Source organism: Entelurus aequoreus, linkage group LG07 (assembly GCF_033978785.1).
Source record: "Entelurus aequoreus isolate RoL-2023_Sb linkage group LG07, RoL_Eaeq_v1.1, whole genome shotgun sequence".
NCBI lineage: Eukaryota > Metazoa > Chordata > Actinopteri > Syngnathiformes > Syngnathidae > Entelurus > Entelurus aequoreus.
Genome location: NC_084737.1, coordinates 63,455,818 through 63,478,803, shown reverse-complemented (window position 1 = coordinate 63,478,803; position 22,986 = coordinate 63,455,818). Strand labels below are relative to the sequence as shown.

The window sequence follows — 22,986 nt, the reverse complement described above, 5'->3', positions numbered from 1 at the left end:
GTGTCTGGGCTGATTTAGCAATACCAAACACTTACATAAGAAGGAATGCAAAACCACTTCAACATTACATAGAAGACCCTGAAAAGGGTGAGCAGCTGCATGTCTCCAGGTCACTATTCTCTGTGTGAGTGACGGAAGGAAAAGCTCCGAATCGCACGGGTCATTTGGCACCGCCTGATGGTTTGCATACATGCAAAGTCTTATAACCGGGGGTATAAGACACATGTACACATGAACGCCGACAGGTGGCGCCAAATGACTATCTATCCAAATGAGTCCGAGCTTTTCCTCCAGTCACTCACGCACAGCCTTGGAGAGATGCAGTCGTGACACAAGAGGGAATGTGCCTGGAAGGTTGCTGGCCAGTTAGCAAGAAATATTGAAAACATGATTAAATAATTTTTTTCTTGCCAAATGCTTAAACACTAAATGTTACATAAGAAAAAATATATAATATATAATTACATACATAAATAAATAATTAATAAAAAACTAACAACAAATATATATTTTTTAATAAATATATATTATCATATATTAATATAAATATATACATGAATAAATAATTAATTAAAACTAACAACAAATATATATATATATATATATTTTTTTTTTTTTTTTTTTTAAATATATCTATTGTTATCATCTATTAATATACATATATACACCTATATAAACACATCGTTATACACATATATACCTACATATTGTTCACTGCTCGCTGAACATATCCTACGAAGTCAGACCTACACTGTTACAATGTCCATTTCTCAGATGATATAATTATTGATGACTGAAGTGCTGATATCAACCATTCAACATATATAAAATATTTTTTAAAGGCCTACTGAAACCCACTACTACCGACCACGCAGTCTGATAGTTTATATATCAATGATGAAATCTTAACATTATAACACATGCCAATACGGCCGGGTTAACTTATAAAGTGACATTTTAAATTTGCCGCTAAACTTCCGGTTCGAAACGCCTCTGAGGATGACGTATGCGCGTGACGTAGACCGGCGAACACGGGTATACCTTCCACATTGAAGCCAATACGAAAAAGCTCTGTTTTCATTTCATAATTCCACAGTATTCTGGACATCTGTGTTCGTGAATCTGTTTCAATCATGTTCATTGCATTATGGAGAAGGAAGCTGAGCAAGCAAAGAAGAAAGTTGTCGGTGCGAAATGGACGTATTTTTCGAACGTAGTCAGCCACAACAGTACACAGCCGGCGCTTCTTTGTTTACATTCCCGAAAGATGCAGTCAAGATGGAAGAACTCGGATAACAGAGACTCTAACCAGGAGGACTTTTGACTTCGATACACAGACGCCTGTAGAGAACTGGGACAACACAGACTCTTACCAGGATTACTTTGATTTGGATGACAAAGACGCAGACGTGCTACTGTGAGTATGCAGCTTTGGCTTCTAAACATTTGATCGCTTGACCGTATGTGCGCAACTTTTTTTTGCGTATGTACGTAACTTTTTTTAAATATATAAGCTTTATGAACCTTGGGTTAGGTGAACGGTCTTTTGGGCTGAGTGATTGTGTGTGTTGATCAGGTGTTTGAATTGTATTGGCGTGTTCTATGGAGCTAGGAGCTAGCATAGGAGCTGGGAGCTAGCATAACACGTACCGTACGGTACGTGCGCGTCACGTACGTAACTTTTTAAAAATATATAAGCTTTATGAACCTTGGGTTAGGTGAACGGTCTTTTGGGCTGAGTGATTGTGTGTGTTGATCAGGTGTTTGAATTGTATTGGCGTGTTCTATGGAGCTAGGAGCTAGCATAGGAGCTAGGAGCTAGCATAACACGTACCGTACCGTACGTGCGCGTCACGTACGTAACTTTTTTAAAATATATAAGCTTTATGAATCTTGGGTTAGGTGAACGGTCTTTTGGGCTGAGTGATTGTGTGTGTTGATCAGGTGTTTGAATTGTATTGGCGTGTTCTATGGAGCTAGGAGCTAGCAGAGGAGCTAGGAGCTAGCATAACAAACACGCAGGTGTTATTATGCAGGATTAATTTGTGGCATATTAAATATAAGCCTGGTTGTGTTGTGGCTAATAGAGTATATATATGTATTGTGTTTATTTACTGTTGTAGTCATTCCCAGCTGAATATCAGGTACTGTGAGTATGCAGCCTTGGCTGCTAAACATTTGATAACTTGACCGTATGTGCGCGTCACGTACGTAACTTTTTAAAAATATATAAGCTTTATGAACCTTGGGTTAGGTGAACGGTCTTTTGGGCTGAGTGATTGTGTGTGTTGATCAGGTGTTTGAATTGTATTGGCGTGTTCTATGGAGCTAGGAGCTAGCAGAGGAGCTAGGAGCTAGCATAACAAACACGCAGGTGTTTTTATGCAGGATTAATTTGTGGCATGTTAAATATAAGCCTGGTTGTGTTGTGGCTAATAGAGTATATATATGTCTTGTGTTTATTTACTGTTGTAGTCATTCCCAGCTGAATATCAGGTCACCCCCGGCTCTCACAGCATCTTCCCTATCTGAATAGCTTCAACTCCCCACTAGTCCTTCACTTGCACTTTACTCATCCACAAATCTTTCATCCTCGCTCAAATTAATGGGGAAATTGTCGCTTTCTCGATCCGAATCTCTCTCACTTCATGCGGCCATCATTGTAAACAATAGGGAACTTTGCGTATATGTTCAACTGACTACGTCACGCTACTTCCGGTAGGGGCAAGCCTTTTTTTTTATCAGATACCAAAAGTTGCAATCTTTATCGTCGTTGTTCTATACTAAATCCTTTCAGCAAAAATATGGCAATATCGCGAAATGATCAAGTATGACACATAGAATAGATCTGCTATCCCCGTTTAAATAAAAAAAAATTCATTTCAGTAGGCCTTTAAGCAGTCTATGAAAGGAGAGTCAGTGGTGTGAAAGTTCAACCCTATTTCCCCACAAAAGTGTAGAAGATAGAGTACATACTACTACAGATGGAGGTGGAAGATCAGGAACTTGTTCCCAATGCTGGTCATCCAAGTACGGGATAGCAGACCTCAGAGTCAGGGCCCACAGATGCTCCGCAGCGGAAAGGTCCTTCGTGTTCCACCATGCCGATCCACAACCTGCTGATCTTCAAAACATATTTAACATGACAATCTAAAGATCTAGCTGTAATTACAATGCAACTCCGCCAAGCCAAAATCCTCATCGTAGAGACAAAACACAGCAGTTTGTTCAGTCAATAGCAATCATGTCTCTGATACTGCATATATTATCCTCGTGTACAAGAGTTTGAGAAAACGTCGTGGTAAAGTTTACACCTACCTGGATATTTTAGTCTTCTTTGACGCATTGTTTGTCTCCGAGGAGCCACTGGGAATTATTTCTGCATCATTTTGGATAAAATTGTGTTTTCGTTTACTAAAGTTTGGCCGCCAACGACTGTCAGCCATGTTTGAGTGGCTTCGAATGTTCCCGGCAGTCAACTTCCGTGTTTGGGCTATGACGTCACATGCTCCTGTCCAATCCGAAAGCAATGCGTTCAGAGGAAACGCCCACTCAGACGAGACAGACAGAGCGCTAGATTCATAAACCTACAGACAGATGCAACGATTACATAAATAGATTTAATTTGTATACATTTCAGCCTAAATGTACTTCTTTTTCGGGCTTTAGGCTTAAGAATAGCATTGATATCCCCCAAAGTGCACACTTTTTATGACACTATTTACAGTTTCCTTTCAGAGTGTTCTTTTTGGACTTTGGGGTCCAACTGGGGGCCAAGACCCCATTATTTACAGTGAATTCGTGCACTCCTGATTTTACTCATATTCAATAATTATATCTAACTTACTAACAGTTGACAATCTTGTCAAATGATTAGAAAGCATGTGTTAATCACAAACATTATTATTTATTTAGCGCATAAACCTCAGTCTTAGGTCAGGCTGATTAGAAAAATTAGGGCTAACCAAATATACTGCATAGGAAGGGACTCATTAATAACGGACCAAAAAATACATTTACATATAATTATAAAATAAATTAACTAAATAAACCCAGGTCGGGACAAGCGGTAGAAAATGGATGGATTAATTATTATATTTCTTAACTAAACTGTCAATAAAACTTGAGTGCAAATACAAATACAGCTTCACCACTTTAGTCATAATGTTTCTCTTTGACTTTATGATCCAAAAACATATATTTTTTATCCTGAATATAAGGAGGATGATATACAAGTTTTGAAAGCTGTGTGCTAGATGCAGCTTTAGTGAAACACTAAGAATCATGTAGCAGCGTTACTAAGTGCTAAACAGGATATACAAACTACAAACATTATAAAACAATCACTTACTGTCCAATGTCTGCTCTCACTGGGATAAAGACTGATGGGATGTTTATATATTCCTCTTTATATGAAGAATTAAAAATAATCAAACTAAAGGTAAACAAAAAAATGCCGGAAACTATCGTTTTTGTGTGTTTTTCTCACCATGTAAATTGGATGTCACAGTTGACCGACTTGTCGGTTTATGTCCACAACCTTCTATTATCCAGGTGAGAGGCATGATTTAATGCTTTAGCATTCACACAATAATAATAATAATAAATAGATGATTTTGGTGTAGAATCTTATATGTGTGAATGCTCTGACTTTCACAAAATAATAATAACAATTTTATTAATATATGATTTTTGGTGTAGAATCTTTTATGTGTGAATGTTTGGACTTTCACAAAATAATAATATTAATAATAATAGTAAATATATGATTTTTGGTGTAGAATATTATATGTGTGAATGCTTGGACTTCCACACAACAATAATAATAATAATAATAATATTAATAATACATAGATGATATTTGGTGTAGAATCTTATATGTGTGAATGTTTGGACGTTCACACAATAATAATAATATTAATAATAATAATAATAATAATAAATATATGATTTTAGTGTAGAATATTGTATGTGTGAATGTTTTGACTTTCACACAATAATAATATTAATAATAATAGTAAATATATGATTTTTGGTGTAGAATATTATATGTGTGAATGCTTGGACTTCCACACAATAATAATAATAATAATAATATTATTAATAATAATAATAATACATAGATGATATTTGGTGTAGAATCTTATATGTGTGAATGTTTGGACGTTCACACAATAATAATAATATTAATAATAATAATAATAATAAATATATGATTTTAGTGTAGAATATTGTATGTGTGAATGCTTGGATTTTCACACAATAATAATAATAATATTAATAAATATATGATTTTTGGTGTAGACTATTATATGTGTGAATGCTTGGACGTTCACACAATAATAATAATATTAATAATAATAATAATAATAAATATATGATTTTGGGTGTAGAATCTTATATGTGTGAATGCTTGGACTTTCACACAATAATAATAATAATAATAATATTAATAATAATAATATTAATAAATATATGATTTTTGGTGTAGAATGTGTACCCAATATGTACAATATACACACTTGCAGTGTGTATATTGTACATATTACATATTGTTATGAAGGTGTCTGTTACTACTTTATGTACTGTACATACTTGAACCTTTTGTCATAATGATTGTGACTGATAGGCAAAATTCCCCAAAAAGTGCAGTTCCCCTTTAAATCCGATCTTTTCATGTAGTCATTTACATTACAAAAAAATTCTGTAGATGTTTATCATAAATGGAATACGTGAAGTGAACCCCCCATGTGCACAAAACACGTTGTGACATGCGCTGCAGCGTGTTTACAAAAGTAAACACAGCTCCGACTCGCGTAGGTCTCAGTCTTGGGTACTTGTGGCAATTTCAAAGGTTTTGTGCAACCCAAGTCAAGATTTTCTCGACCAAATTAATTCGCTTATAAGGGCCAAGAATATCGGCTCTGGCAGTTTACCTCGACGTGTGTTTCGAGCAGTCTGGGCCAATAGTTGTGGGATGTTTAGTTTTTAAAGCATTTTCCTTTTGACTGTCTGCTTGTTTGTCCGTATTTTGGCGAAGAATTGTGACATTTGCCGCCTTTTGACGACGTATAAGTCGGACTACCGTTGAATCAAAAACACATATTGTATTCATGACCTCAAATGAAAGAGGTCTGGGTCGGATTTTAATATCGTAAATTCTGGACTAGAAGCCGCTACTTTTCCTACTTTCTGAACCGTGTGGTTTATAAAACCTTGCGGCTAATTTATGGATCTTTCTTCGCTGACAGCCATAATGCAAATAGTTCCAAAAAAACAAGCAGACACTGAAAATATTTGTTATTGTTTGTGCTATGGCACCTTATTATGGCGCGTTTTGATTACTGCATTCCCCTTCTGTTTAGACCGAGCTTTCAACTAGACGTACAAGTGCCGTTCTGTCTTCTAGCCGTCCATAGCGTTCTACTCGTACGGATTTATCCTTTATCACTCCTAGCAACTTTTGTAAGTTTTACAATATAACTAAAACAATTCTTACTTACTAAACAGTCCCATGTGTGATGTCTGTAGGAGTGTTTTCCTGCACATCTGTACGTGCTATCGTAATGTAATCAAGCGAGCGTCTTTAGCATTAGCTCGAATGTGTATACATTTTTATATACACATGCTCGTTTACGAGTGTCTGTGTTAGTATTATTAAATTACAATGGCATTCTTTTTGTATGGTTTCAGTTTCGTAAATTCCCCAAAATGTCACCGTGGAGTTATTGAGTCTGCTTAGCTGATTGGAGAGCTAGCTTGCGCAACCAGTGGGTCCATGACAATGACCTCTGTTTTGTTTAAACATCCATTTTACTGCCGTGTTACAGACACCGTTTGGAAACAGTTCAGGTATGTAAATAAACACTTGTAAAATATTTTCATGTAAATAACTCATTTCACAACGTATATTTCTGTGGCTTATATATGGAAAATCATGTTTTTTCTTCTAAATTTCTGATCCCTGATCAGGAGTTTCACCTGTCCCCGTTTAAGGCCCATGAGAGTTTTTTGCTCGTGCTAGCGTTGCCCTGTCTGCACACCTTTTCACATCATTATAAGGATGTTTACCTGCACATGGCCTTCCGTGTCTCGGGGTCACAGCACAAGCAGCCGCACCGCGCCGTGACAGCGGTGTTCTTGAACAAAAACACGTTCATTCGGCCCTTTCAAGTCTTGAAAGGCATGTCAAACCAATTTACCTTACTTACTTTAATTACCACAATTACCTGCATTACCAAGAACTGTCTCTTCAACAAAAGGTCATGGTAAAGCTGTCTCTCGAGAGTAACCTCTCGTTCGTTCTCGCCACTTTTGGTGTAGCGCTGATGGTTTTCGGGGATGAACCATCAGCGGTAGAAAATGGATGGATGGATATACTGTATATATACTGTATATGTTAAAAAAACAAGAAAATAAAAATCATGAAGAAGAGTCTAACTTTTAACCTTATAAATAACCAACAATCGAAAAACGAGCTGATACTTGGAAAGACTAAAACAGGAGTGTTCAAAGTGTTCCCAGCGAGGCCCGCATTCAGTAAAATTGAAGAATGCAATTTTATGCAAATGTATCAGACTCACTCTGATACATTTTGTCCATTAAAGATGTTAAAAGCCAACCATTGTAGGTCATTAAATGCTAAGCTATATGGACAAAACAGCCACGTTATCTCTGTGTTACAGGTGACAAAGGAAATTGATGTAATATCTGATAAATAGGGTTGTCAAAAATAACAAGTTAACTCGTGCAATTAATGATGAGAATCTTGCATTAATCATTAATCATGCAATATATTTTGGTCCTTTACCTAGTAATCTATTCTAACAATAAAAGTATAACAATATAGTCAAAGTATAACAATAACAGTGAAATGGCCTAGTATTGAAGCCTTTTTTTTTTTAATTAATTGAATTTTTCAAATTAATTGAAATTATACAAACATAATTCTAATTACATGTGGTAATCATGATTAATCCAAATTCAAAAGTGTGATTAATCCGATTTTTTTTAAATTATCGTTTGAAACGGCTACTAATAACATATCTTGGTAATAATGAATTCATTTTATTTTTACAACCTGTCAAAGGCAGATTAAAAAAAAGACCTTAGAGCCGAAAATGGGCCCTCGGGCCGCACTTTGAAAAACATGCGCAGAGGCGTGTGAATCTTTGGACACCTAACAATTAGATTTGATTCTAATTCCTGGGGTGACAATCCGATTCAGAATTGGTTCTTGATTCAACGCGATTCAAATCGATTTTCGCAATGTATTATTTTGTGTAATATTTATAATGAAACTTATTCAAAACAGGTTGCAGGAAACTATAATAACTTAAAATAATAATAATAACAATAATAATAATAATAATAATAATATATATATATATATATATATATATATATATATATATATATATATATATATATATATATATATATATATATATATATATATATATATATATACTATGCGATGAGGTGGTGACTTCCGCCCGACTGCAACTGAGATAGGCTCCAGCGACCCTTCGCGACCCCGAAAGGGACAAGCGGTAGAAAATGGATGGATGGATATATATATACTGTATATTACATATATATATATATATATATATATATATATATATATATATATATATATATATATATATATATATATATATATATATATATATATATATATATATATATATATATATATATATATATATATATATATATATCAATAAATGTATTCATAAATATACTAATATATATATTTTGATAAATATAATAATAAATATGTATATACATACCATATATGTATACATAAATAGATATATATATCTGTATCTATATATATATATATACATGTATAAATAAATAAATTAATATATACTATATACAGTATATAGATTTATGTATACAGTATAATATAAATACATATACATGTGTATATATATATATATATATATATATATATATATATATATATATATATATATATATATATATATATATATATATATATAAAATATATAAATATAAATGAAAAAATAGCTAAATAAAGCTACAAATTTGCTAGGTTGGCAACACAACACTGACTCCACCTGCTGCGTCTTCCTATTCTCTGGCAGACCAGGTGTGTACAAGGTGTGCTAAGAAAGAGCTATGATGCCATCTACTGTAGGGAGTTGTAGCAACAAGGTAGTGCCTAATCTGTTTGTGGCGATCCAAATTCATCCATGGCGGGCTGCCACCAATAAATAAACTCACAAAAAACACTGACGTGATGGTTCGGAATGGAATAATAAAATTATGTTATTATATATATATATATATATATATATATATATATATATATATATATATATATATATATATATATATATATATATATATATATATATATATATATATATATATATATATATATATATATATATGTATAAATAAAATAAATACATATATACAGTATTTATAGATAAACAAATGTTATATATATATATATATATATATATATATATATATATATATATATATATATATATATATATATATATATATATATATATATACACATATATATATATATGTATATGTATATATATATATATATATATATTTTTTTTTTTTTTACACATATATTCATAATAATTAATATATATTTGTATAAATGAACAAATATATATCTGTATTAATATATGTATGAATAAAACAAATATATATACATTTATATATATTTTTTTTTGTTTGGTTTTTGGCAAGTAAATATCCATCCATCCATCCATTTTCTACCGCTTGTCCCTTTTGGGGTTGCGGGGGGTGCTGGAGCCTATCTCAGATGCATTCAGTACACCCTGGACAAGTCGCCACCTCATCGCAGGGCCAACACAGATAGACAGACAACATTCACACTCACATTCACACACTAGGGTCAATTTAGTGTTGCCAATCAACCAATCCCCAGGTGCATGTTTTTGGAGGTGGGAGGAAGCCGGAGTACCCGGAGGGAACCCACGCAGTCACAGGGAGAACATGCAAACTCCACACAGTAAGATCCCGAGCCCGGGATTGAACTCAGGACTACTCAGGACCTTCGTATTGTGAGGCACATGCAGTAACCCCTGTGTCACCGTGCTGCCCGTAAGTAAATATATTAATAATAATACATATATATATGTATAAATAAAAGAACAAATATATAAATGTATATTTAAGTTTATATATACTCTGGATTGTATAGTTGTGTAAATGTGAGTGTGAATGGCGACCAGTCCAGTGTGTACTTTCCCCATTGTCAGCAGCTCACCTGTGACTTGGATGCTTTAGTCAGTGAGTTTTACAGGGAACTAAATGTTTCTGTTTGACTCATCAGCACAGCGGCGAGAGTTGTTGGCTTTATGAGGCTGACGAGGATAAGCGTCATGTAAAAACAATCACGTCTTGTGTCTACGTTATGGGTGCAGTCATTTCCTCTGTCACAAAGTCGTCAGGCAACTATCACACCCACATTCCGGCCTACAGAAAATCAAACCTGTCCTAGAAAGCGGCGGCAGCAGCCTGACCTTTGACCCAGTTAACGTATTGATTCAGGTTCTTGCATAGCTTCGAGGGGAAAAAGACAGTAAAAATTGCCTGTCTTGTATTTCTTGCAATGAAATAATAAAGACATCATCGCCATGGCAGCAGAACACCAAACAGCTTTACGTGGGATGATGACATCATGCTTGTTTCCTGGCGCTGCTTGTCTTTTTCACAGAGAAGCACCATTGACCACAGGACCAGGCTCTGCTCGCTTCTCTCCAAACCCAGAAAAATACGAGAAATCAGCTTATGTCAGCTCTTACTAAACGCTGTATTTAAAGGGGAAGGTTCGCAAATAATTTGGTTTCCTTTTTACCAAAACTCCACTACTTTGTCTTGTCCTCCCAGATGGCCCAACTTTCTCTTGTCTTTTTCCATTGCATAATTGTAGCCAAAGACATGCACCTGGGGATAGGTTGATTGGCAACACTAAATTGGCCCTAGTGTGTGAATGTGAGTGTAAATGTTGTCTGTCTATCTGTGTTGGCTCTGTGATGAGGTAGCGACGTGTCCAGGGTGTACCCCGCCTTCCCCCCGATTGTAGCTGAGATAGGCTTCAGCGCCCCCCGCGATCCCGAAGGGAAAAAGCGGTAGAAAATGGATGGATGGATGGATGGATGGATGGATGGATGGATGGATGGATAATTGTAGCCACCCTCCACGGGGCCTGAAGCAAATACAGCTCAGAAATCCTCACTGTTATGATTGTGTGATTGTCCAAGCATTCACACCTATAAAATTCTACACTAAAAATCATCTAAATATTATTATTATTAATATTATTGTGTGGAAGTCCAAGCATTCACACATAAGATTCTACACCCAAAATCATATATTTATTATTATTATTTTGTGAAAGTCCAAGCATTCACACATATTATATTCTACACCAAAAAACATGTACCGGTATTTAATTTTATTATTAATATTAATATTATTATTATTATTGTGTGAAAGTCCAAGCATTCACACATATAATGTAGTAACAGAAACCTCCATAACAATATGTAATATTTACAATATACACACTGTCTGCAAGTATATATATTTAATGTAGTAACGACACCTTCATAACAATATGTAATAGTACAATATACACACTGCAAGTATCAGTGGCGTGCAGTCACTAGAGGCAGGGGAGGCGGGGCCTCACCTGCCATCATGGAAAGAAAAAATATATAAAAAGAAAAAAAAATTAATTAAATTGTTATATGTATCCAGTGATTATACTAAAGTTATTTTCCATTTAACTTCACCAGTTTTAGATTATTTTTATTTTTATTTTCACATTTGCCGTTCAAATACTGAGAAGAGACGGTGCGTTGATCAGCAGCCAGTTGAGGCACGTCACTGATTTGTGCCTCAACATGGATTGTGCACAATGACTCGGCTAACTGCTGAGCTGCTGTGCAGTGAGACTGTATTGCTATATGAATTATATCAGCTAACTAAACTATGGCATAGTTTAGTTAGCTGAGGTATATAATGTACAGTGTATTTTGTCAAAAACTGTATGTGTGTAACGTATTTCTTGTGCTGAGCATTCATAAATCTGCTGCAAAAGACGTACTGGTTGAGGCTCGCAGTAATCCGGCCTCCTGGTGGTAGAGGGCGGTAGTGATCCCAGAGATCATTCCTCGGCCGCAGAAGAAAAAAAAAAGAAGTTTGCAAGCGATTGTTTATTTCCTCTCGCCTGGACTTTTATTAAAAACATGGAGGATTACATATATAAACTAAAACAGTTTTCTAAACTGGACTTTCAATCGAAGCAGGAGGTAATAATTAAAGGTAGACCAACGCCGGAGCTAAAAGGTTTGCTTTTGACTTCGGGACAGAAGACCCGTTCTTTTCAAACGGCGTGGTACACACGCAAAGGCTGGCTGTGTGGATGTCCAGCAAGAAAGGTAAGACCATAATAATGTTTTTTTTATTAAATGTGCTTTTTTGTGTGCTACAGTTGTGTAAAGAATGCTGGTATGAGCTTTTAAACATAACCCGTTAACTGCTGCCAATCACATGGTGAATAAGATACTATTTAGAGTTCATATGTTTGTAAATCTGACTGTGATGATGCAGTGCCTCACCAGACATTAACCTCACCGCACGCCACTGGCAAGTATATATAAAATGTAGTAACATACACCTTCATAACAATATGTAATATTTTTTATATACACACTGCAAGTATATATATAATGTAGTAACAGACACTTTCATAACAATATGTAATATGTGCAATAATTACCATATTTTGATTATTTGAATCATTTCCGGGACTGATTTTTTCAGCACATTACATTTCTGTTTCTAATGCAGTGCACTTCAGACTTATGGCAACAAATGTGTGTTCCTACTTCCGAAAACGAACTTGTGTGTTTTCTAATCATGGCAGATTTGGTAACAAACAAAAAAGACGACTATTTTGGGACAAACGAGGACTCGTAACTAGGGATGATGTTTGATAACAAATTATCGAGTTCGAGCCCATTATCGAATCCTCTTATCGAATCCTCTTATCGAACCGATTCCTTATCGATTCTCTTATCGAATCCAGATAGGTTGTTGTATATGAAAAAAACACACAATATTTGGTTTAACAAAAGCTCACTTTTATTACAGTATATAAGAAAAAAATAAAATCTAATAAATAAATAAATATTGACTGTTACCCCCCTAAAAAACATAAAATACAATAAATAAATATTGACTGTTGTTACCCAAAGTATATTAAGTGGGATTTTTCAGAAAAACAAATATATACAGTAACACAAAAACAACCTGTCTCTGTGAACACTATAGGTCAGGGGTGGGCAATTAATTTTTACCGGGGGCCGCATGAGCAACCCGAGCACTGCTGGAGGGCCACATCGACAATATTTCAATTAAATTTTGCTCAATATTATTTTTTATACATACCGTAAGATAAATAATAATAATAATAATGATAATAATAATTAATAATAATAATAATACTTTCATTTAACCTAACTTAACTTTATACCAAAAGCATTGCTTTGGAAATCACTTGTACCCCTTTCAGAGATCACATTTAGTTCCCCTTAAACATCCTCATTTTGCACAATGAAATGTAAGCATAGGATGATATGTGCATTCCTGTAACTTTCTCTAGTAACAGCATTCCATTATTAATATAAATAAATTAACATTAATAATAAATGACAGTAAAATAAGCACACGTATGACTTAGGAGTCATAGTGTAACTTTGTGTGGTGTTTGAGTTGTCCGACTTTTTGTGTGGCCATAAACGTACCAGTGGTTTAGTGGTATGCGTGTTGGTGACAGATGACAAGTTGGTTTTGGCCTGGTTTGTACGGCAGAAAATGACTAGTTTTTCGAGATAGAAGTGTTTTACTCATGTTTTTGGTGTGGTTATGGCCGAATATAAACAGTTTTGCTCAATAAAGTGATCAATATAATTCCTGGCCTCGAAGCATCTCGATAGACGTTACAATAATTGAAAGGTGTTCAATTGAACGGTGTTGACGAACACCGTTAGGGCCGCTGGTTGTCACTGTCACTCAAAGTTGCATTGCAAAATTACACAGAATAAATGTGTTTATTTTGTTTAAAATTCAGATGGGATTTGATTTGGTGCGCGGCATATATTTGCTGTCCGCAGAGGACGCTTGAGCAGTGCGCAATTGCGCAAGTGCGCACCTTAGAGGGAACGTTGCCTGGCAGTCCATGTCTTGTTGAAAACACGGCATTCGTCATCAACTTTTCTCTTTTTAGCGTCTCGGGTGTAAACCTTGCATCACTTGTCGCTGTGCACCTTCACTCACAGGTTACACACGGACATACACACATAAATAACACTTTTCAAAATAAAAGCAGCACAATTGTATTGCATGCACGACATAGATGTTTTTTCAACTTTATTTTGTAATTTGTGATTGCAGCTGTCCACATTCACTAACAATCACGCACGCGCATACGTCCACACGGAAGTAATACAAATAAAGCTTTTCAAAACAAAAGCAGGACCGTTGTATTGCACACTCGACATAGATACATTTTTAAATTAATTTTGTAATTTATGATTGGCATCACGCGGGCCGGACAGGGACGCACAAAGGGCCGGATGTGGCCCGTGGGCCGCAGAATGCCCAGGTCTGCTATAGGTGTATAAATAATAATATAGTGTTAAATAAAATCAGTCCCTTGGGCACAAAACTGAAAATAATACAGCTCTCCAAAAAGTGCACTTCTGCTGCTATTGGAACATACTAACTACAGCTATTGGAACATACTAACTACAGCTATTGGAACATACTAACTACACACACTATGACACTAAGAATGCAACAGTCATCAATCAACAATTCTTCTTCAGAAAAATTAGCATGTCTGCTTTTTCTGGATCAAGTCTGACCCTCTCTTCGCTAATCGTGTCACCAGCGGTCGAAAAAAGCTTCATTTCAGTAGGCCTTTAACATATATTATCCATCCATTTTCTACCGCTTGTCCCGTTCGGGGTCGCGGGGGTGCTGGAGCCTATCTCAGCTGCATTCAGCACTTCTCAATTATTTTCTGTCACGCCCCTCCTCGGGAGAAGAAAATATTCCACATCAAATTTGAAATCAAACCGTAGAGGCGCTGCGGAGATAGGTAGATAAAACAAGCAAGGCAAGGCTAGTTTATTTATGGAGCACAATTCGTAAAGGGCTTTACGGAAAATTTTAAAGAAGGCAAAAATAGAAATATAAAATCATATTTCAAATTAAAAAAAGAAAATACAATCATCACAAACATTTTTCACCAATGTTTACCCGCTCATAGGTCAAGCACATTCCTCGCCCCTTCACTTTAGAATTTCATCTGTAAATCAATACGCTCTGGGTTCAACCTGAAAAAAATGAAGGATGTTAAATTAAAGCACGATTTTAGAAGCTGTTTTGCTTTCACAGCATGATTAGCTGTAATCTAGCGTGTGCTACATTAGACATCAGCATGTGCTCTTACTGCCTGATATTTTTTTAATTAGAAGATGATGCCACACAATGGTAGTCTTCATAATACATTACTACCTCAGCTTACAAGCTTGATTGGTTGTGTTACTGAACTCTTAACTCAAAACGCTTCTATCTCAAATCAACGTCTCCTTTAAAGTCAATTTAGGGGGTGCTTGGGGACGGCGTGGCGCGATTGGGAGAGTGGCCGTGCCAGAAATCTGAGGGTTCCTGGTTCAATCCCCACCTTCTACCAACTTTGTCACGTTCGTTGTGTCCTTGAGCAAGACACGTCACCCTTGCTCCTGATGGGGCGTGGTTAGGGCCTTGCATGGCAGCTCCCGCCATCAGTGTGTGAATTGGTGAATGTGGAAATAGTGTCAAAGCGATTTGAGTACCTTGAAGGTAGAAAAGCGCTATACAAGTATAACTCATTTACCATTTATAAAAACAATCAGACTTAAATAAGATTACAATGGAATCAAAGAGTGTAGAAAAAAAAGTTTAAGTTGTCGCAGTTAATTAAAAGTGTTTCTCAGGCTGGATTTCAACCAACGTTGAGGCCCGTGTCACATCTTCTGGAAGACTATTCCAGATTTTAGAAGCATAACGCTGACCATGTTTAGTCCTGACTCTGGGCACCAGCAGGCACCAGCAGGAGACCACTCCCTGAGGTTCTCAGAGCTCGAGATGGTTCAAATGCCTCGAACATGAGATGTACTTTTGCACAAGACCATGCAAAGACTTGTACAATGCAGTTACCTAAGCACTGGACTAACATTGTCCTGTTTCCCGGTTCTAGTCAGGACTCGAGCAGCAGCATTTCGGATGTGCTGCTGCTGCTTTACATAGTCTTGCCTTTCTTCATACTTCCTTAAAACGCACTGATTGGTATTTGCACAACCTGTGACGTCACTGGTTTGGAAAAATGTCACAAGAGTATCCATATATGGTATGAATGTAACCAGAGTGCTTTGCGTGAATCTGACATGGTAGTCCGCATTAGTCAGTAAGCTCCTTCTTTTTCTCTACTCTCGTGTTGTGGGGCAGACTGGCTCGTATATGCACATGCATCCTCCGCTTAATACAAACTATAGTTCCAAATGAATGTCAGTAATTAGGCTAGTCGAAGTGGAGGCACGTAAATAAGACGGCAAATGGTGCACCCTGGAGAGACGGTCAGAAAGCGGTCATCTATGCAACATTTTGACCAAAGAACCAGCATTACATGTTATGTAGACAACAAGGAAGTGTTTTAAATGTAGAAAAATTCTGGTCCACCCGTCGATTACACTTTTTGTCTTTGGTTTGTTTTATGCCCTTTTGTCATTAAAACAAACTCAAAATATGCAACATTTCCCCCTAAAAAAATATTTCAAAGGGTAAAATTTGATGTAAAGATTTCAAGGTAGGTCGGTCAATAATTCGTAACAATATTGATTTTAATTCATTACTATTTTATAAATAAAGATCCATCCATCCATCCATCCATCCATTTTCTACCGCTTGTCCCGTTTGGGGTCGCGGGGGGTGCTGGAGCCTATCTCAGCTGCATGCGGGCGGAAGGCGGGCTACACACTGGACAAGTCGCCAGCTCATCACAGGGCCAACACACAACATTCACACAAAAGACAGTTAAAAAAAAACAAAAAAAAAACAGTGTCATGGCAGCTTTGTGTTATGAGAGTCAACACTGGAACTGTTTCTAGTTACATTTCACCGGTTTGCCCTTTTAGAATACAGTTTTATTGTCATTATTACAGTGAACAGGTTCAAAGAACAACAACATTGGAGCAATAATTTAGTAATATAAATAGTAAAAAAAAGATAAAAAAGAAGATATGTATCTATATATATATATTTTATTCTATTTATATGATGTTTTTTTTTCTAATAATAGTTTTAAAATGTGGCGCGGGCCTTTAAAATAACAGCTGCGGGCTGCAAATGGCCCCCATGCCGCACTTTGGACACACCTGTTTTATCATATGCCAGTTGCAGCCTAAGTACTTCTTTAGAGACTCCAGCTAGCAATCCTGGAAGCTCGCAGTGACTGCAGTGCGTGGCTAGGGGGCGCCACTGCAGCACAACTACTGCCCTTTGTGGGCTGAAGTTGGATTTGCTGGGAAACATGATCTCTCCACATGTTGAGTCACTTGCTTTTGATTATTCTCCGCCAACATTCACTGTAACGGCCACGCTTCCTGTATTGACATTCAGAGAGAAAGCGGGTGGAAAGTAAGGACTTTCAGTTCACTAGTTAGGAGTCATCCTTGGCCGTGCAAACGTGTCAACATGAATACATGCATGCCATCAATCTTCAAGCAATCCCATCTCAGCCCCACAAGAATCGCAGATTAAAAGCGCCGCCGTTTGGTTTGCTGCTTGAAAATGAAAATATGCACAGAGAAATGTCGAGATTAGAGGTGTCCAAAGTGTGTCACGTTTGAAAAATAACATTACAAAAAAAATAAAAATAAATAAAAAAGTAGCAATGTTGACTCTAATAACATAAAGCTGCCATGCAGGCTGTTACATTCTTTAAAACTGTCATTACTCAAAAAATAATAATGTAACAAAATCAATGTTGTTATGAATTGTCGACCTATTTAAGGCTCCAAATACTTCACAAAAAATGGTGTAAAAAAACCCCAAAACAAACCAAAAAAAACCCATAAAAATATTACAAAAATAAAGAAAAATTATGTATGACTTATTTGAACATTTTTATGAGTTGTACCCTTTTGGATTCCTAAGAATGTTGTTTTTTTTAAACTGTCATTTAAAAAAAGTAATAAATAGGAGATTAGGGGATTTTATTGAAGTAAAATCCCCTGACGAGCAGGGAAACCTGCAAAACAGGCTTGTAGGGATGATACAGCTTCTGTGTTTTTTACTGACCTAACGTATTTGTTATTATTATTATTATTATTACGGCGTGGCGAAGTTGGTAGAGTGGCCGTGCCAGCAATCGGAGGGTTGCTGGTTACCGGGGTTCAATCCCCACCTTCTACCATCCTAGTTACGTCCGTTGTGTCCTTGGGCAAGACACTTCACCCTTGCTCCTGATGGGTGCTGGTTAGCGCCTTGCATGGCAGCTCCCGCCATCAGTGTGTAAATGGGTGAATGTGGAAACACTGTCAAAGCGCTTTGAGTACCTTGAAGGTAGAAACGCGCTATACAAGTATAACCCATTTATTTATATTAATATTATTAAGCATTCACACATATAATGTAGTAACAGAAACCTCCATAACAATATGTAATATTTACAATATACACACTGCAAGTATACAAACCCCGTTTCCATATGAGTTGGGAAATTGTGTTAGATGTAAATATAAACGGAATACAATGATTTGCAAATAATTTTCAACCCATATTCAGTTGAATATACTACAAAGACAACATATTTGATGTTCAAACTGATAAACATTTTTTTTTGGCAAATAATCATTAACTTTAGAATTTGATGCCAGCAACACGTGACAAAGAAGTTGGGAAAGGTGGCAATAAATACTGATAAAGTTGAGGAATGCTAATCAAACACTTATTTGGAACATCCCACAGGTGAACAGGCAAATTGGGAACAGGTGGGTGCCATGATTGGGTATAAAAGTAGATTCCATGAAATGCTCAGTCATTCACAAACAAGGATGGGGCGAGGGTCACCACTTTGTCAACAAATGCGTGAGCAAATTGTTGAACAGTATAAGAAAAACCTTTCTCAATCAGCTATTGCAAGGAATTTAGGGATTTCACCATCTACGGTCCATAATATCATCAAAGGGTTCAGAGAATCTGGAGAAATCACTGCACGTAAGCAGCTAAGCCTGTGACCATCGATCCCTCAGGCTATACTGCATCAACCAGCGACATCAGTGTGTAAAGGATATCACCACATGGGCTCAGGAACACTTCAGAAACCCACTGTCAGTAACTACAGTTGGTCGCTACATCTGTAAGTGCAAGTTAAAACTCTCCTATGCAAGGCGAAAACCGTTTATCAACAACACCCAGAAACGCCGTCGGCTTCGCTGGGCCTGAGCTCATCTAAGATGGACTGATACAAAGTGGAAAAGTGTTCTGTGGTCTGACGAGTCCACATTTCAAATTGTTTTTGGAAACTGTGGACGTCGTGTTCTCCGGACCAAAGAGGAAAATAACCATCCGGATTGTTATAGGCGCAAAGTTGAAAAGCCAGCATCTGTGATGGTATGGGGGTGTATTAGGGCCCAAGACATGGGTAACTTACACATCTGTGAAGGCGCCATTAATGCTGAAAGGTACATACAGGTTTTGGAGCAACATATGTTGCCATCCAAGCAACGTTACCATGGACGCCCCTGCTTATTTCAGCAAGACAATGCCAAGCCACGTGTTACATCAACGTGGCTTCATAGTAAAAGAGTGCGGGTACTAGACTGGCCTGCCTGTAGTCCAGACCTGTCTCCCATTGAAAATGTGTGGCGCATTATGAAGCCTAAAATACCACAACGGAGACCCCCGGACTGTTGAACAACTTAAGCTGTACATCAAGCAAGAATGGGAAAGAATTCCACCTGAGAAGCTTAAAAAATGTGTCTCCTCAGTTCCCAAACGTTTACTGAGTGTTGTTAAAAGGAAAAGCCATGTAACACAGTGGTGAACATGCCCTTTTCCCAACTACTTTGGCACATGTTGCAGCCATGACATTCTAAGTTAATGAATATTTGCAAAAAAAATATAAAGTTTATGAGTTTGAACATCAAATATCTTGTCTTTGTAGTGCATTCAATTGAATATGTGTTGAAAAGGATTTGCAAATCATTGTATTCCGTTTATATTTACATCTAACACAATTTCCCAACATATATGGAAACGGGGTTTGTATATATAATGTAGCAGCCATCAGGAGCAAGGGTGAAGTGTCTTGCCCAAGGACACAACGGACGTGACTAGGATGGTAGAAGGTGGGGATTGAACCCCAGTAACCAGCAACCCTCCGATTGCTGGCCTGGCCACTCTACCAACTTCGCCACGCTGTATGGCATTTTTTAAATGAGTGGGACCCTTTTGGATCCCTAAGAATGTTTGTGGGATAACAATGGATCAAAATGAATGTTATTAATTATTGATCTATTTGCTTCACATTAAAAATTCCACTTTGAACATTTTTTATTACAAAAAACAGTGGATTTTTATTTAACAAAAAGGGCACAAAACATTTTTTTAAAAGTAAACTTCGACAGATAGATCTGAAGTTGATGCAGAAGAAAAAAAAATTAAACAAATATTTTTTTTTCAACGATTGTCGCTGGTTTGTAGGTTTCCTCTTAAGGAAGGGGAGTTTGAAGGGTAAAAAATAAATAAATAAAAATATCAAAATGGTCCCCGCATGCCTAGATTGGAAAAAGTGTGGACACCCCTGGGATGGATGGATACTTTATATGTTGTTTCCCTTTCTGCACGATGCAGGCCAACGAGGGAGTGAGGGCTTGTTCCTGGAAGAGCCGTGCCTGCAGAGTCACTCACATTCCTGGCTGGGATTCAATGAGTGAGCCAGACACACAAACACCGGGGGGAGGGTGAGAGAGGAGAGTGGAGAGAGAGAGAGGAGGGTGGAGAGGGAGAAAGAAAGAGAGAGCGAGAGAAAGAGCGTGAGTGAGACCCTGAGAGAGAGATAGATAGAGAGAGAAATAGAGAGAGAGAGAGAGAGAGAGAGAGATGAGGGTGAAGAGGGAGGAAGAGAGAGACAGAGAGGGAGGAGGGAGAGAGACAGAGAGGGAGGAGGGAGAGAGAGAGCGCTTCTCCGTACAGTCACAGTGAACTGCGGGGGCCGACGGACGGTCCTCGAGAGCGGAAAGCGCCTCTAACCACGATTTAAGTCCATCTAATATTGACTTGATCTCCTTTCCGCGTACTTTCCTCCGGGATTCGACGCTGTGAACTTTTCTGACGATTCTTCGCGAAGTTCTGGGCGCCATTTCCCCGTCCTCCGCCATGGACAGCTCGGGGAGCTCCTGGCCGGCTTTCACTCACTAGTCACGGGGACACAAGCGTCCAAGCCGCCCCGGGGGAAGCGACTTTTCCCAACTAAATGTTTGATGAAGTGCTCGGAAGTTTCACTACATTCTCCGGAGCGGTGGATTTGTTGGTTCCGAGCGCGGCTAGACACTCGCGGTTCCCAGTTGCAGACGAGAGCGGTGTTCGCTGGTGACGTCGCGGGAACATGGAGACTGTAAGCCGGCAGAGCTTCCAGCCTCACCCGGGACTGCAACAAACTCTCAAGCAGTTTCACCTCAGCTCTATGAGCTCCCTCGGCGGACCGGCCGCCTTCTCCGCCCGCTGGCAGCATGAGCTCCTCTTCAAGAAGGACGGGAAGGAACCGGAGCCGGTGCTGCAGCATCTGCCGCCGCCCGTGATGCCCGGCGGGCCGCTCTTCATCCCGTCGGACCGCTCCACGGAGAGGTGCGAAACGGTCCTGGAGAGCGAGACCATTTCGTGCTTTGTGGTCGGCGGGGAGAAGCGGCTGTGTCTCCCGCAGATCCTCAACACGGTGCTGCGGGACTTCAGCCTGCAGCAGATCAACTCGGTGTGCGACGAGCTGCACGTCTACTGCTCCCGGTGCACCGCCGACCAGCTGGAGATCCTCAAAGTCATGGGGATCCTGCCCTTCTCGGCGCCGTCCTGCGGCCTCATCACCAAGACGGACGCCGAGCGGCTGTGCAACGCGCTCATCTACGGCGGAGCCTACCCGCCCCGCTGCAAGAAGGAGGCGAGCCACGGAGCAGCGCTAGAGCTGGAGCTCACCGACAGGAGCTTCAAGGTCTACCACGAATGCTTCGGCAAGTGCAAGGGTCTGTTCGTGCCGGAGTTGTACGGCAGCCCCAACGCGGCGTGCATCCAGTGCCTGGACTGCAGACTCATGTACCCCACGCACAAGTTCGTGGTGCACAGCCACAAGGCGCAGGAGAACCGGACCTGCCACTGGGGCTTCGACTCGGCCAACTGGAGGGCCTACATCCTCCTGGGCCAGGATTACACGGGCAAGGAGGAGAAGAGCCGCCTGGAGCAGCTTCTGGACGAAGTCAAGGAGAAGTTTGATTTCGCCAACAAGTACAAGAGGAAAGCCTCGTCCAGGGTGAGTTGGCCTCGTCACTCTGTCTTGTTGACCCGTGTGAGGTTGGCCCCTGTACCTTGTCAAGACTTGTCCCGTTCGTTTGTGCTGCAACTATTTTTTGTCCAACTATCACAGTTCTTATGTTATTAACGTTTTATGGCTGTATGTTAAGGTGTAATGATTCATAACCAGACTCATCTATCCATCCATTTTCTACCGCTTGTCCAGACCCAACATTGTCAAAATCCCCCCAAACTTGTCGTAATTGTTGGTGCTGCAACTATTTTTCTCTAACTAATATAGTTTTTATGTTAACGTTATATGGCTTTGTGTTAACGTGTAGTTAC

At 38.3% G+C, this 22,986-nt stretch overlaps 2 protein-coding genes across 5 annotated transcripts in view; one reads left to right on the top strand and one right to left on the bottom strand.

Moving 5' to 3' along the window:
* The window catches only part of LOC133654133 (Fanconi anemia core complex-associated protein 20-like), a 57,605-nt gene extending 54,142 nt beyond the window's left edge, over window positions 1–3,463 (bottom strand). For 2 of the 4 annotated variants that reach the window (XM_062054182.1, XM_062054181.1), the window contains exons 1-2: window positions 3,319–3,463; window positions 2,977–3,124 (exon numbers count right to left, since the gene is read on the bottom strand). In XM_062054182.1, the coding sequence (XP_061910166.1) occupies window positions 2,977–3,124; window positions 3,319–3,446 (276 nt within the window). In that variant the 5' untranslated portion in view covers window positions 3,447–3,463. The remainder of the gene's footprint in view (window positions 1–2,976; window positions 3,125–3,318) is intronic. The other 2 variants (XM_062054183.1, XM_062054184.1) reach the window with 2 other exon arrangements.
* Window positions 3,464–21,293: 17,830 nt separating this feature from the next.
* Window positions 21,294–22,986, top strand: part of skia (v-ski avian sarcoma viral oncogene homolog a) — a 197,844-nt gene continuing 196,151 nt past the window's right edge. The window contains exon 1 of the mRNA XM_062054176.1: window positions 21,294–22,660. Within this exon, the coding sequence (XP_061910160.1) occupies window positions 21,749–22,660 (912 nt within the window). The 5' untranslated portion in view covers window positions 21,294–21,748. The remainder of the gene's footprint in view (window positions 22,661–22,986) is intronic.